This window comes from Chenopodium album, chromosome 8 (assembly GCF_948465745.1).
Source record: "Chenopodium album chromosome 8, dcCheAlbu1.1, whole genome shotgun sequence".
NCBI lineage: Eukaryota > Viridiplantae > Streptophyta > Magnoliopsida > Caryophyllales > Amaranthaceae > Chenopodium > Chenopodium album.
Genome location: NC_137841.1, coordinates 20,409,547 through 20,425,824, shown reverse-complemented (window position 1 = coordinate 20,425,824; position 16,278 = coordinate 20,409,547). Strand labels below are relative to the sequence as shown.

At 34.6% G+C, this 16,278-nt stretch overlaps 1 protein-coding gene across 2 annotated transcripts; it reads right to left on the bottom strand.

Annotated features, from left to right (window-relative positions):
- Positions 1-4,660: 4,660 nt before the first annotated feature.
- On the bottom strand, positions 4,661-14,744 carry LOC145641752 (glutathione S-transferase DHAR3, chloroplastic-like). 2 transcript variants are annotated; one of them, XR_014115516.1, is made up of 7 exons: positions 14,484-14,744; positions 13,119-13,209; positions 12,886-13,029; positions 11,351-11,468; positions 7,348-7,488; positions 5,095-5,250; positions 4,661-4,944 (listed from the first exon to the last, which is right to left on the bottom strand). XR_014115516.1 is itself a non-coding variant. In XM_081692690.1 (6 exons), the coding sequence occupies exons 1-6, from the start codon at positions 14,704-14,706 to the stop codon at positions 5,167-5,169; spliced, it is 801 nt and encodes a 266-aa protein (XP_081548816.1). In that variant the 5' UTR covers positions 14,707-14,744; the 3' UTR covers positions 4,986-5,166. The 2 variants fall into 2 exon arrangements, 1 of the variants encoding a protein (XP_081548816.1); XM_081692690.1 differs by lacking the exon at positions 4,661-4,944 and having other exon boundaries at positions 4,986-5,250.
- Between the last annotated feature and the right edge of the window lie 1,534 nt (positions 14,745-16,278).

The window sequence follows — 16,278 nt, the reverse complement described above, 5'->3', positions numbered from 1 at the left end:
CAAATATTTAGTCACTCATTTGAATATGTTCTATTTTCAATTCAACAATATTTTCAAAGCATTAAACTATGATTAGTACAAAATTAATAATATATTATTAAATATGAAAATTCAACAAAATCTTATATGTATATAAAAGTACCATTACACTTTTTTGGACAATTTCTAATATCATGATGACTCAATTCACCACAACCTCTACATAATCTCTTCTTTTTTTGGTTTTGTTCTACAGCCTTTTCTTTTTCTCCCTTAAGCCTTTTTGCACTTCTACCTCTTGTTTCAACATTTGACACATCAATCTCAGCCGCTTTCTTTTTTGAAGTCTCTTCATTTGATACATGAACTCTAGTCCCTTTATTCTTTGAAACTTTTGGAGGTTTGACAATTATTTCAGTTGGCACACTAGCTCCAATCAATAGCTCAATTTTTTCTCTTTGTTTTTTGCACTTCCAGCTGTTGTTTCATTATTTCTTGCAATCCTCTTTGCTTCCAAATCCTTTCTTATTCCTTGAAGATTTATCACAAGGTCTTGAATATCTTCATCTTTGCCTTCTGCCAAACTTACACAAGTGTGTATCTCTGACCATAAATCATTTAAAAATTTTGTCTTGTCTATTATATTAACACATTGCTCCAACAGGTTTCCTCCCAAGTCAAAAATTGGTTTCTTTAATGCCATAGTAGTCCACCTGTGTAGCATATACTGCTCGGGAATGGTTTCAAACCTTTTTGCTTTCCAAACCCAAATCATATGTCTACATGGAATTCCTTGCCTATAAAATAGCTTGCAAGAACATGTGGTGTCATAGTTAGTTGGATTAAACACAACATCAAATGTTCTAGTCCGATTTCCTTCACTTACTGTTGCAACTTCCAATTCATTTTCTTTCTTCAATTCATCAACACCACAAGAAAAACAAGCAATTTCAACCTCGTATTGAAATTCATAAAAGACGGAGTTAGTATACAAATGTGAGGCATGCTTTTCTATCCCTAGTGGTGTTTTACACTCAGGATATTTGTGCTTTGAATCATTATCATTCTGACCTTGAGTGTGTCTCTGAGCATCAATTGCAGCTTCATATCTCAAGTAAAACTCAACAAGTGACACATGAGGATTGATAAAGGAGCAGAAAAAGTTGTTTTCACTTTCGGAGCTTGATGTTGTACGCATTATTCCTCCAAGGAACACATCTCTGAAATAGGCCGGAATCCACTTGTCTCTTATCTTGTACATATAACCTAACCACTCATGTTGTTCCAAGTGGTATTCAATCATCACCTTGTTCCACCTTTCTTCAAACTTAGTGGGTTCAATTTCAAGGTGCCAAACGCAAGCATATAATTTTTATAGGAAACCAGTTTCTTCTTGCATGATTGATTTCTCCACCTTATCTGGTAACTTTTTCATTATGTGCCACATACAGAACCGATGTTCAGTCTTCTTAAACACGCTTCTAACAGCAATTTTCATCGCTGGATCCTGATCTGTGATCATACAATTAGGTTCATTCCCACCCATTGCCTTGAGGAATGATTTGAACAGCCGTTCAAATGACACGATATATTCTTTTGCTATGAAACCAGCAGCAAAATTAATGCAATTCTTATGATGGTCAACCCCTGTAAATGGAGTAAACACCATGTTGTACCTGTTTACACATAAAGTTTAAATGAGCAAATAATTTAATACTCATTTGAAAAATTATCAAATAATCGATTGCTCATTTGTCAAATGAGCAAATAACTCAATGCTTATTTGTGAAATAAGCAAACAATTCTTTGCTCTTTTGTCAAATGTGCAAATAATTGAATGCTCATTTGTCATATGAGCAAATAACTCAATACTCATTTGTGAAATGAGCAAACAATTCAATGCTCATTTGTCAAATGAGCAAATAATTCAATGCTCATTTTTCAAATGAACATGCAATTCAATGCCCATATACATAATCTTATCAAAGAATATTAGACTTATGGGGATATTCAATTTTCACATAGAAGTAATGAGCAATTAAACTAATTTTATTTAAAACAAAGTCATTAATTTAAGTCATAACTAGTAATAACACATAAATGAATTACCTATTGGTTTGGTATGTGGTATCAAAGGATACCATATCACCAAATAGAGCATAACTCTTTTTACAAAGGGGGTCTTCCCACAATGCTCTACAAAGGCAATAATCTTCATCCATCTCAAAATCAAAGAAAAAAGCGCTCCACATTAGCTTTTTGTTGGTAAAGTTATCCACGAACATTTGAGCACCGCTTCCTTGAATGTATGCTTTTAAATCTCTATGAAATTTTTTGAAATCTTCCTTAGATGCACCAATGTTTTCATATCCTCCAACAATTTCCTTCATCATTCGAAAATTTGTAACGGGACCAATATTCACCTATTTAAAGAACAAAACAGTTTGTCACATGAGCAAATAATTCAATGCTCATTTTTAAAATGAGCAAACAATTCAATGCTCATTTGTCAAATGAGAAAAAAATTATTTGCCCATTTGTCAAATGAGCAAACAGCTTTTATTAGAACATACAGAGAATTCATGAAACATAAGAGAATTTGAAACATAAGAGAATTCATGAAACAATTCAATGCTCATTTGGCAAATGAGCAAAAAATTGTGTATAAATTGCAGCTAGGTGTATAAAGTGCATGAGTATGTCCCTTAACCAATATAATGATTTATTTTTGGAATAGATTGCAGCTAGGTGTATAAAGTGCATGAGTATGTCCCTCATGAAATTGTGTCACTATGAATGTGTTATCATCACAATGCTTTAGGACAATATGTGCCTTGCACCCAACACGAGTTACGAGTCTCTTCCTTTTGATTGAAGCTTTTTCTTCATTGTTTTCCCCTTCCTTGTTATTTAAATCTTTTTCTACAATAGTCTTTCTTTTCTCTTTGTATCCTTCCTTATTGCACAAGATATACTGATATTTCAATTCTTTGCTTCTTTGTTTTTTAGTTGTAGACTTTCTTGTATTGAAACCAGAAGCAAATGCATAGCCTTTATAAAATTCAAGGCCCTCTTCAAGATTATTAAACTTCATCCCTATAGCTGGTTTCAACTCATTGGGGCATATTGGATGCCATTCTTTTGTTCCTCCAGGAGTGATCAAAGGTGCTACTTTAGGAGAAACTACTATTGTAGGAGTAGTTGGCACATTTGTGATGGTACTTGATTGACTCTCAACTTGTTCGTTGTTGCTCATCATTTGTGAATATGCACCTCCTTAAACAAACACACACACACACACATACACTCTCAATAATTAGAACTGAAATCAGATTTTTAAACAAACTTACACACACAGAGACATAGATACACACTTACACACACACACACAAACACACACACACACACATACACACACATACACAATAATTTTAGAATCTATAACTAGAATTGAAATCAGTTTCTGAAATCAGAATTGTAAGCAGAAAGAGGAGGGGGCAGGGGGGGATAGGTTTGCTCATTTGTCAAATGAACATGCAATTCAATGCCCACATACATAAACTCTTACACTCACTCACACTCACACTCACACTCACACTCACTGTTACACTCACTCACACTCTCACACACACACACATACATACACAATTCTGTATACTGAGTGTTTTTACCCGAAACACCGAGTACTTATAGATCCTTGAATTACTTATGAATGTCATTAATATTTGCTCATTTTAATTGTAGTTACCTCATTTTAAATGTTCTATTATACATATTTAGGTTTGCTCATTTTAATTTATTTGCTCATTTTAAATTTGATTGAAAATAAGAACATAATAACAGCATTCAATTGAAAATAAAAACCTACTAACAACATAATAAGTGCATTCAATTGGAAATTTCAGAACATTTTTTATCATTAGTTTAATATGACGTCATTACAATCACTATCAAGTTTAATCTAATATCATTAAAATCTCTATCAAATTAATCAAACCTAAATAATTGTCAATTCAATCAAATAATTGATGCAACTAAACATTCAATTTGATTAATGTAATTCGAAAATTAACATGTAATTCAATTCGAAAATTAACATGCAATTCTAAAATTTTCAGAGATGTAAAATCAAAATATTTGAACATTCAGATTAACATGCAATTCAAAATTAAAAGTACGAACAAACCTCAATGATGGATGAAATTGCGACCGTTGAAATTTGCAAAAAGAAACAGTTGAAATTTGTAGAAAGAAACCGTTGAAATTTGCCGAAAGAAGAGCATACTCAGTGAATCGCCATTGATAAGTAAATCACCATTGATGAGCTTTGATTTGCAGACAAAATAGAGGAGAGAGATAAAGTAGAGGCTGAAGGTTAGTTTGTTAGGCAGGCTTATAATCTCAGCGGTTGGATTTCATCTAATCTAGCGGCTGAGATTTGTCCTCACATAAGGTGTGGGTTCTCAAATAAAGGGTGGTTCTCACCGGATCTCGACCCTATATATATATATATATATATATATAGTTGTAGCCAATTAAATAAGACATTATTAATTTCTTTTACAATTAAATTATTCAAATGCCACGCAAGCAAAATTGACGAATGAAATTTTAAAGTTTAAATTAATTAAATACAAATATTATCTTTTGAGATTATGAATTTTATTTAATATTTTAAAACTAATATAATAACAATTTTAATCACATAGATATGAAAAATATTTTGTAAAAAAATACTAACAAACCGTGCATGTATAATATAAGGTCAAACCAAAAGTTTATAACCAATTAAAATGGTCAAATGGTTGTGATAGCGCCATGCTACCATGTGAGTGATGTGACCATTGTAATGTTATGGTGAACATTTTTTAGATGATCACCTTACAAATTTGTACCCATTGAGCCCAAGGGTACACTGAATCTGCGGGCAGGATATTTGCATTTGCCAAAGCTCACCTGCACCACCTGGAAAAATTGTACTCTGATTTTTAACATGGAAAAAATCATTGAGGATTCATATCTGTGAGCATTTTTCATAGAATTTATTTAAAATAATCTTCACTATACTTCAGATAATTTACATTCAAGCGATTACAAGCTGCCAAAATCACTTACTGAGACACTACAGCAAGGCTAATCTTCTGCACAAGAAACCAGTGACCGTAAATCTTGGACAGCTTCAGCAGTTCAGCTTATGTGCTTTGCCCAGCCAGCAATGACATCCGCTGGTGATGCAATTGTTTTCACAAATGAATCCCTGGAAAATATATTCTGCACACACGTAGTAGACTATCAGAATTCACTTCGATTACACCATTTACCTATGATTGATAATTCTAAGGTGGTAGGTTCGTTCAATAAAGTATTATTCTGTAACTTTTCTATGTCTTAAAATCATTTCGACTTTCTGCATTTTTGGAATTGCTGTGCTTAACATTAGAAAAATTCGAGAATTATTCGCAATAGATGTACTCTTTAATTATCACTGTGTTGTTTCCTTTTTGTGTGTGCTTGTACGTTCTGGTTATTTAGCACATCTATTGCTGGCTTGCTGCAGTAGAATCCTATGGATAAGCAAACAGATTATCTTTTAAGGGTGATCAGTATGTTAAAGTGGGAGGACAAGGCCAGCCTCAAAATTCAAGCCTCTTAATTATCACTGTGTTGGTTCTTTTGTGTGTGCATACATGTTTGGGTTATTTTACACAACTATTGCTGCGGCAAAATCCTTTGGATAACCAAACAGATTATCTTTTTAGGGATTGATCAGTATGTTAAAGTGGGAGGACAAGGAAGGCCTCAAATTTAGGGGGGCAAGAAAAACCGAGAATAGGAGATAAAAAAGAAAGGTAATCAATACTGCAACTATGGTCAGCAAGAAAGTTTTGGAGACAATTGTTCTTGACCTGCCAATGCCACAAGATGAAGAGGACGAGATGAAGTCCCTTAATTCTATAATCTCTAGTGTTCAATAAGTGGCCAAATGTCAAAGCTTTAAAAAAAAAAATAACTCTTAGCAACACAATTTTTAAGGATGGATGATAAATGGCAAAACTTTTCACAAGATGAAGAGGATGAGATGAAGAGGATTGTTCTTGACCTACCAATGCCACAAGATGAAGAGGATGAGATGAAGTCCCTTAATTCTATAATCTCTAGTGTTCAATAAGTGGCCAAATGTCAAAGGTTTAAAAAAAAAAAGGGATAACTCTTAGCAACCACAATTTTTAAGGATGGATGATAAATGGCAAAACTTTTCACAGATCTTTAGCTCAGTCTAAGCTTTATAGCTTACTTTTAGAACCTTGTCAAATTGTTGGAGCTGAAGTTGAAAGAATAGATAGAAAAATTAGACACAGAAGAGAATGATCTATATGTTACAAAGAGAGTGGCAATAGCTTCAATTTCTAGTTCCTCCACTTCAATCATTGATGATGTTAATAAGGCTCCTGGGACTCTTTCAAAGATTCCAACAATTTCTCTCGTTCCTTAAAAGCCCACAGGAACGGCGTTAATGCTCCCAGATCCATAGCATGAGTAGTTAAAACAAGTAAATGATTTGATACTAAGTATTAGATATTAATTATGAACTTGAGATGAATAAGAAATGGGTAAAAGACAAGAGTGAGGATAATACTTTAAATCAGAGTCAATTGCATCAAGCTCTAGAATTCAGCAATTTTTTTAAAAATAAAAAATGAACTTTAAATTTATGATATTAGTCAAAGCTGGGATATAGCATGAATAATCAGGATCTGGCTACTGGTTACTTCTTGGAACGAACAACTAATGAAGGGGCCCGTAGAATTGCATAAGGTGTAGTTCCCTCTGGTCCAAGTTTAACAGACTATGTGGTCTCTAATAAAAAATTCAAGGGCATTTAGGGAAGGATTACATAGTAGGAAATGGATCACTGCAACAGCTTGAATCTACAATTTGATAGTCAGTAGTCTCAGCACTTGTCACATCATAGAAAAGGGTTTTAGTTATTCTCATTGCAGCCTAAACTATGTTCAAGAATAATAAAGTATACACGAGACAAGTAATTACTAGTTTGTTAACCGGAAACTTGGTTCAAAGCACAAGGAGGCTTCAACTTGTTTCTTCAAATAAAGCAATTGCAAGACTAAGAAGATCGAATGTGGTTGAACCAGCTTTAGTCTAGTTGAGGAAGACCCTTCACTTTAATTTGACTGATGTTCTATATTCAATCCCATATACCAAAAGAATAAAGAAAACAAAAAAGATACTACGTATAAATAATTTTGACTTATGTGCAGTATCCATTCCCCTCATAAAAGAGCATAATTCTTTTACAGTTATTTTCTATGCCATGAGGCGGTCAAAGAGTAAACAAATAAGAGATACCTTCATGTAAGACTTCACATAGGGAAGTGACTCTGGAACAGACCAATTCTTGTAATTTCCCAATGCAATCTCCATATGGTAAAGCTTTGGTCCGAGAGATAGGTCCACTGCAGAGATCTTCTCCCCATTAATAAAAGGCCCCTACAGGTAGAAATTTATCAATATATGTAAAGGTTAGGTTGTTTGTAATTGGTTAACTACAAATTCTACACCCGCCACAAAATCCACATAATTCTAAAAGTTAAGCTGCTTCTAATTACAAGGCTCATATCAAGCAAATAAAGGTGGAATCAGGGAGTCAGCAAAGAGAGAAGGCAAGCATATTGCTGTCCAAATTTATGAAGCCAAAGACATCAGTATATATTATTGAATTAATAATTTGCTATACAATTGCATACGATAACTGCCTTAATGAGTGCCATAAATGGACAAGCTCATTAAGTCACCAAACTAGACTACATTAGATAGCATTGCACAAAATTATTCCCTCAAAAGGAGAATTAAAGCAACACTACCTAGCAGTTGTATTAATTACAATTATCTCATGTGCTGCCAGAATCCACTGTATGGTTCAGTCTAGCTAGGAAATTTAGATTTTAACCCCAACAGAGGTCATCAATCACGATAAGAGATTTAACTCACTTTAGTCCTTGCAATTTTAGTAGTTTCATTTCCTTTTCCCCTTAAAAGTTCAGTTTTGATTTATTTCCTATTCCCCTTGAGAATTCAGTTTAGATTTATTTTGGCAACCTTAACGTTTTTCAACTCTTTTGTATTGTTCTCTACTATGTAGGCATTCAAAGTACACCTCCTGAGGCAACTCCCTTCAATCATGAGCCTTAAATTGCTGAGTATCAGGCTCACAAGCTCGCAAGGGGAAAGCATGAAGCTAAAATGTTGAGAAGAGACTATGTTTCAAACCCATGGGTGCTAGTAATCTGCAGAGAAGTAGGAACTTGCTTTACCAGACATGACATTCACTTTTGGAATGAAAGAACTTTTTTTAAGGGTGAGTTCTCTTCACAAATCTGGACTTGAACTTGTAAAGTCATTACTAAAAACTACAAAGTACAAATCAATAACTAAAAACATACTTCCTCCGTTCTGTTAATATTGCAACAAGGAGGAAATTACGCATCCCGAAACACCTTTTATATGCTAAATATCTATAATTGTGTAAGAGTAAAAATTATAAAAAGTTGATATCGTGAAAGTATTTTATGAGACGAATCCAACACGATCCCATTTGACTATATTTTGCTTAACGTATAATTCATATTATATGGTCAAACAAGAGTGATGAATAGTGCAAAAAGTCCATTGTTGCAATATTAATAGAACGGAGGAAGTATTAGCTAGTAGTAATACATTTATTATACGATTCATCCATTAATATTACATAATAATTAGGAAAATTTGTCTGAAAAAACCTTTTAAAAACACCATTTTGCGGGAGGGGGGGGGGGGACCTTTTAAATTTTTTTTGGCAAACGAAAACCAACTTGCATATTTTGTGTCAAAAGAAACCTTTGTGTACTTTTCCGGCATTGACTATATAATTTTCAAGCATTGACTTCTTTTTCTTATATGCACCCAATTAACTTGTTATTTACACTCCCTCTCTCTTATTCCCCTCTTATCATTTTCAGTCATTTCCTCCAAAAAAAAATCCCTCTCCTCCTCGGCATTGGCGATAAACTCAACAAAATCACCACCTTAAACAACCATAACTCCCAATCTCCACCACCACAACAACCACCACTACCGCAAACAACAACCTCCCAAAACCAACTTCTCTCTCCATCGACTTCTTCCCTGCTTTGATGCACAACACCACCTTTTGAACCACTTACCAAATTGTCCCTGACGCATACTCCAACGCCATCACCGAAAAGTCTTACCTCGGTTGTGAAGTCATCCGTTACGATAAATTTGAATTCGTGTTTAGGTCGAGGTTTGGATCGTCGATTGTGTTGTTCTTCCAATTGAAAGAGAATATTAGAGCAAAATATATAAACAAATTAAACGACCAGCACTACCTCCTTCGTTCAGTCCTCAATTCATCTCCACCAACACCATCGAATCTTAAAGGGGGACCGCCTCTATCTCTATTTCCATCTCTTATATTTGGTTTTTCTAGGCAAGGGTGGGGGTTCAATTTTCAAGTGGTTAGGGGTGGATTTAACGAGGTAGGGTGGATTTCAAGGGGTGGGTAGCTAATCAGCAGTGGGGTGGGTTTATGGGTGGGTGGGGATGAACTTGACCTGATTTGAACTTATGAAACTTATTGGAATTTATTGGACTTAATTGAAACTTATTAGACTTGAAACTAATTTTTTAAAAGGGAGAACACACCTTAAATAAGCAGTGGAAGCAAAAAGATGATTGTACTCTTAAATCTGAAACCAGACCCCTCTTCAAAGAGTAACCAACAAGAACTTCTATGGGATTGTCTAATTTTTTCCATTTCACTCTCCTTATATAGGGGATGTTCTATTTGTTCCCCATAATAGAGGAGGCTAAGCTGTAAATTTAGAGAACTTGACCTAAAGTTGAAAATTCCTTTAGTTAACTACTTAACAAGTGTGAGAAAGTAAAAAGAAAAGAAAAACAGTACTCCCTCCGTGTTTTAATAAGTGTTACAGTTTGACCAAACACGCATGTCGAGACACTACTTTAACCATTAATTTATCTAATTATATTTTAGTAAAATCATAGGAAATTTTATAATATGAAAGTATACATTATAACGAATCCAAGAATATATTATATAATAACATCGGTTTTTTATATATTGGTAAATTAATCAAGTCAAAACCTTTATGTGAATAGTAAAAAAAGCCAAAGTGTAACACTTATTAAAACACGGAGGGAGTATAGCTTAGATTTCAAACTTATTTAGGAAGATTTCAACTACTTCATTTAAAGCTTCTTGAGAATTTTACTGCTCTTCCTCATCATTTAGCTTCATGCTTTTGCTGATTTCTTGCTTAATCCTACTTAATTTAATCTATATATAGTGCTTAAATTTTGCTTTAGTTTTGCTCTTAATCATGAGTGGTGAATAATCTAAGCTTCTAAGGTTATGGTAAAAACCAATCATGTAAATATAGGTTAGTGGATAAATTTGGGGTACCTCGTAAATCAATTTCTTGCTAAAGACATGCTGAGTTTTAATCGTGTTGGACTCCCATAATTGATTGTTTTGAGATCATCACATGAAATATCAAAAGATGAAACTACAAGTTTTTTTTTTAAAAAAAAATGGAAATAGAACCTTGTAGGTAGGGGGAAACTCATTATTAGAATACCAATGTTAATTTTTTTCCCTAAGTAGTTTCTTGACACCACGCAAATAGGTAATTAACTAAGAAGTCAAGCATACTATATTTGGCTTAAAAGAGAACTTAAGGTAGCCAAGAAAGTATCTCCCTCAACCATTATCAATCCCATATTTTCTCTCTTTATTGATCTATCTTGTTGTTTTTGCTTATTGTGGCAGTACTCCTAGCATTAGGTTTTCTCTAATTGATAATCATCTTAGTTTAATTTTTTTACTAGTTCATTTCAAGACTTTTAATAATTTAAATTAGCATAGTTTTTGGTACTTACATGTTAGTGAAGACTCTAGAGAGCATTATTCTCTAAACCTAGACTCAGCTTACCATTGTGACTAAAGTGCTTGCAATAGGTTTCCAGTTGATTAACCTTTGCCCATCATACTACATAGCTAAAAGGACCAAGTTAGATTTATTTTTTTCCCTGAAATTGTTGTGATTGCCTATCTCCAGCACATTCATGTCTACCTATACTTAGAAATCTCAAGCAACTTTAACAGCAAATGAGAGAGGTAAACATGGAAAGGAGATGAGGTACTGATTTAATACCATGCATAGATTTTGTCTTATTACAATTTAATACTACATAGTTGGATACTTGGATATAATGGGTTTGTGAGGAAGAAGAGGGGGGGTGGGGGGTATGCCATGAAGAAGGACCTTACATTTTCTTTCAGGTAATCATTGAAGGAACTGAGCTCATTAAGTAATTCCTGCTCTTTTCCATCGCTGGGGTCCTTGCTTTTAAGAAAGCCAACAAACGCAGGAAAAATCTTTGAACCACTGCACAAAAAACAGCCAGAGTTTGAGACACTGACATACTATGAAAAATCTAGCTACAAAATCAAATATGTTAATTAGATCATACATCAGAACTTATAAAGTAAAACAGCCTCTGCACTGAACCTTGTCTCTATCATTACCCTGCCTCGTCTCGCCCATCTGCTCAAAATAATCCCACCTTTTCGAATTCCAGAAATAATCCCACCTTGTAACCCCATCTTCCCAAAATGAACCTTTTTACCTACAACCGTTTCAAGGTAATTTTTTTTTTGTTCGAATAATAAAACAAAGGCAAAAGAAAAAAAATAAAAAAAATAAAAAAGAAAAAGAAAAGGAAAAAATCCCCTAACACCGTAACCAGCCCCACCCCACCATTGGCACCACCATCACCATCACCATCACCGTAACCCAGCCCCACCCAACCCCATCAGCGACAGTTAACCGCACCCCTACCCCACCAATACCGGCGAAACCCTCCTTCCCCCATTCTCTCTCCCCAAAAACCATCCCGCCTAACTACCTCAATCACAACCTAGCCTCACAACTCCAACAACATCACAACCACTTCTTCACCCTAGACAACCAATTTCGAACCCCAGCCTCTTCGAACCACCGCGAATACCACCTGAAACCCCACTTAAATTGGCTGCGATTGAATTAAAGCTTGTGGCTGCATTTTGGGGTTGAATTGGAGCTTGTGATTGCAATTTGTGGGGCTGCGACATCACGGCCGGGAGGTTGGGGTAATTGTGGAGTTAGTGCAGTGGTGGTTGTTGTTGGGTATGTTGGGCGAATTTGGAGGTGGTGCGGTGGTTGATTTATGTGGCAGCAACTGATTTGGAGGTGGTGCAGTGGGGTTGTTGATGTGGCTGGGCGAAGCCCGGGAGTTAAGAGGGGTTGTGATTGGTGGCGATTTGGTGTATGTGGGTTCGGTGGTGGTGGGTTGTGGTGGCAACAAAGGAGAGACTTTGTTGTGATGGTGGTAAATGGTGGTGATGGGGTTTAGGATTTGTTGTGATGGTGGTAAGGAAGAGTGGGCTCGGCGAAGTGGCAGGGGAAGGAAGAAGAAGAGGGGGTTTTTTTTTAGTTCTTTAATTTTTTAAAAACCAATTAAAAGGTGACACGTGTCAAATTACCTTTTAAAATAGGTTACTAATTCAAACAACCGGTCATTAAATGAAAAAGGTTCATTTTGGGAAGATGGGGTTACAAGGTGGGATTATTTCTTAAATTCGAAAAGGTGGGATTATTATGAGCAGATGGGCGAAAGGTTGGATTATTCTTTTCAATTTTTCCTTTCTCTTTTTGTGGATCAAATCAAAGTTATATATTGAATACTGTATGGATAACTTCTGAACCAAGATTAACTGCATATGTCCAAAATCAAAACCCATAAACAATGAAGTGGGGAACATACACTGAACTCTTCTCGGGAGGTGTTGCCAAAGGTGGATTAGGATATTTCTCTTCTAGGGAATTTGCAATGACATCTGAATCAGCAACCCATTTTTCATCAAATTTCACCACAGGTACTTTACCCTCTGGATTGATTTTTGTAAACCTAACAGCAAAATGATTCAAACTAACTATTAAATTGCAAATTTCAGGTTAAAAAAAAAAATAAATGACTAGGAGCTGCAGATAATTCACCACTCTGGCTTGTTAGTTAAGTCAACCAGCTTCATATCATATGGGAGATGCTTTTCTTCCAAAGTTAACAACACTCTTTGGCAAAATGGACCTGGCATTACAATGGAATATAAACTGGTTGAAAGATTGTAGCATAAATTTTGTGAAAGTTATTTAGCATATACTCCGAAAAATCCAGTGCTGTATTAATTTCTCAGCTATAATAGCCATTAGTGAAAACAAAAAATGTGTTGCACAACAATGCTGTATTAATCCCTTTGTTATTTAACTAAAACAAACAACATAGTAAATTAAAGGGAGTAACATTTTATTCTTCTCCTCCCTTTGTTTTAGTCATTCCCTTTCCCTTAGATGAACCAAAAGGCTCTTAAGGGTTTTTGTTTCCATTCTTCTTGTTTCCCTTTCTTATACTCATGCCCTTTCCCTTTGTTAAACCAAAGGGCCCCCAAATAGTATTACCTCAGCCCCATTATACTCACCCTGTTTCTCAATTAGGAATTTTACTCTCTACATTATCTCTAGAGTTAGGTTCTACACTCGCTACTCTCACTTGCATGATATTTTGTGCAAATAGATATGGCACAAGTAAATTGGAATATACATTTGTTCTTCTAAGTCGTCTAATTCTCTTCTATTCCGTTATTGTAGTATTGTACGCCAAACATAATGACTGGATATTTCACAGTGCATTCTCACTTTTATGTCTCAATAACCTCATAACCAAACGTAGCTTAATAATGTACTTTGTAGTTCAATCAAGTAGACTAAAGACCTGAATCCAAACAAATAGCGGATAATCAAACCAGCCATATAACCAATGTTGAGACTAAATTAATATATGTCGTCATGCCAAAAAAAAAAAGGTATAAACAGAATAAACACTAGGAAAATAAAAAATAAAAAAATAAAAAAAAAAATCCATTATTGCACACTGAATTGTTAGAAATTAGAAATCCAAAAATTATGCATATTACCGTCAGAATTAGCCATCTATTATTAGTGGAGTACTATCCTCCGGAACAAAATTTAGTTGTCACGTTAGTAATTCAAATTATGCATAACTGTTTTAAGGAGTAACTGTTATGAATTAGTCTGCTGACAATTGAGCCCAAATTCCAAGTACAAGACAGTATACCCATTATAATCTAATCTAATAACCAATAAATTCAACCGAAAAACCACAAACAATCACATTTTCTCAATTACCCGGATTATTATAACCAAAAAAAAAAAACCATTTAAAAATACGAGTACACAATTATGCTTTAAAAAACAAAATTATAAACATGAAAACAGAAATTCAGCAATATGAAAAACAAATTATATAGTAAACCAATAAAATTAGTAAGAAAGAAAGAGAAGTACAATCGCCAAGCTTGTTGGGAGTGGTGATAGATTCCTTGACACAAATTTGAAGAGGATCCGAAGAAGCCATTGATAAAGTGAGAGATCTTCTGGTAGAATGCTTGAAATTATGAGTAAAAATGGTGCGATTGTTGTGATGAAAATGGGGGTTTGAGATTATCTGACGTTTGAAGGTTGATGATGAGAGAGAATACGCGACTGGTGTTAATTTAACGGTCGACATTTCGTTCTTCTTTTGCTGCCTAGCGTTTCGCCTTCACTTCATCGCTATTTATCATTTTTTATAGTCCTTCTACACGTGCTTTTCTGTTGTGCGTATATCTAGAACTTTTCCCTTAGGCTAGAAGTACAGGATGGTTAGGTTTGGGTTAGATTAACTTCATGTTCTTTTGAGTTTCTAGACAGAGCAGAATAGATTTCAGAGCAGAGCAAAGCAGATTGAAGCAAATTTCATTATTATTATTACTATTATAAAGGAAATTTTATGTAGAACTATCCTAAACATAGGGTCATTTGTGAACAACTATCCATTTTTTTTATTTGTTTAAAACTACCCATAAGTTTGAAAACATTTGGGTAGCACTACCCATTAATATTTTCGGTCCAATTAAGACGTTATCGGAACCCACTTTTTTCACTTTTTCCACCTAATTAACTCTCCCAATTTATATAAAGGTTTTAATTTACCTTAATTGACCTAATTAGGTTTTAATTAGAATTCATTTTAGGGTTCATGAGTTTAGTATTACTTGGGGATTTTGATTTTATAAGGTTTGGGGGTTTAATTGAATTGGGATTTTTGCTTATTATTTCATTAATTGGCCATTGCAATTGAAAAAAGTGAAAATTTGGGCCAAAATAACGTTTTAATTGGACCAAAAACGTCAGTGGGTAGTGTTGCCCAAACTTTTCAGGTAGTTCTAAACAAATAAAAAAAAATGGGTAGTTGTTCACAAATGACCCTATCTTTAGGGTAGTTCTACACAAAATTTCCTATTATAAAATATTAACAAAACCTACAAAGTCAATCAATTTACAAGAAATTATCATCATCATCATCATCATCATCATTATTATTATTATTATTATTATTATTATTATTACGAAAAATACACTTTAATGATCCCAATTATTGGCGATTTATCTAGAATAATCCCAACTAAGGATTATTTTCTAACAGAACCAACTTTGCCTCTTATTTTCTTCTAGTAGACCCAACCGGTCAACTACAGGTCAATAACCTGTTGTAACAAGTCATATGCCACGTGTCAACACACGATTGGTCCAAAATTTTAAAAAAAAACAAAAAAAAATTAGAACATTAAGAAAAACATAAAATAATTATATAAAAAATAGAAAATTAAAAAAAAAAGAAAGTTAAAAAAAAAATCTGAAATACAAAATCTGAAATACAAAAAAAAATCAGACACTTAGAAAATTTTAAAAAAATTAATAAAAAAAATCAAAAAATTTAAGAAACAAAAAAAAACCCAAAACCCACCAGCCACCCTCCCACCACCCCGTAACCCTAGCCAGCCACCCTCTCTCCCCTTTCCCCACCGGCAGCCAACCCCCTAAACATCCTAAAATGGCCGGACAACACCCACCCAGCTCGGAAACTATCCGGTCGTCCCGAAATCACCCCCGAAATCACCTCCCTTACTATTCCCCGACCCCCATAACCATCATTTCCTCTCCCCCGACCCTGGAAACAACCCCACCTCCTTTCCCCCACCGTCAAAATCGGCCATTTTGACGGTAGGGGAAAGGAGGAGGGGTTGTTTTGATGGCCGGA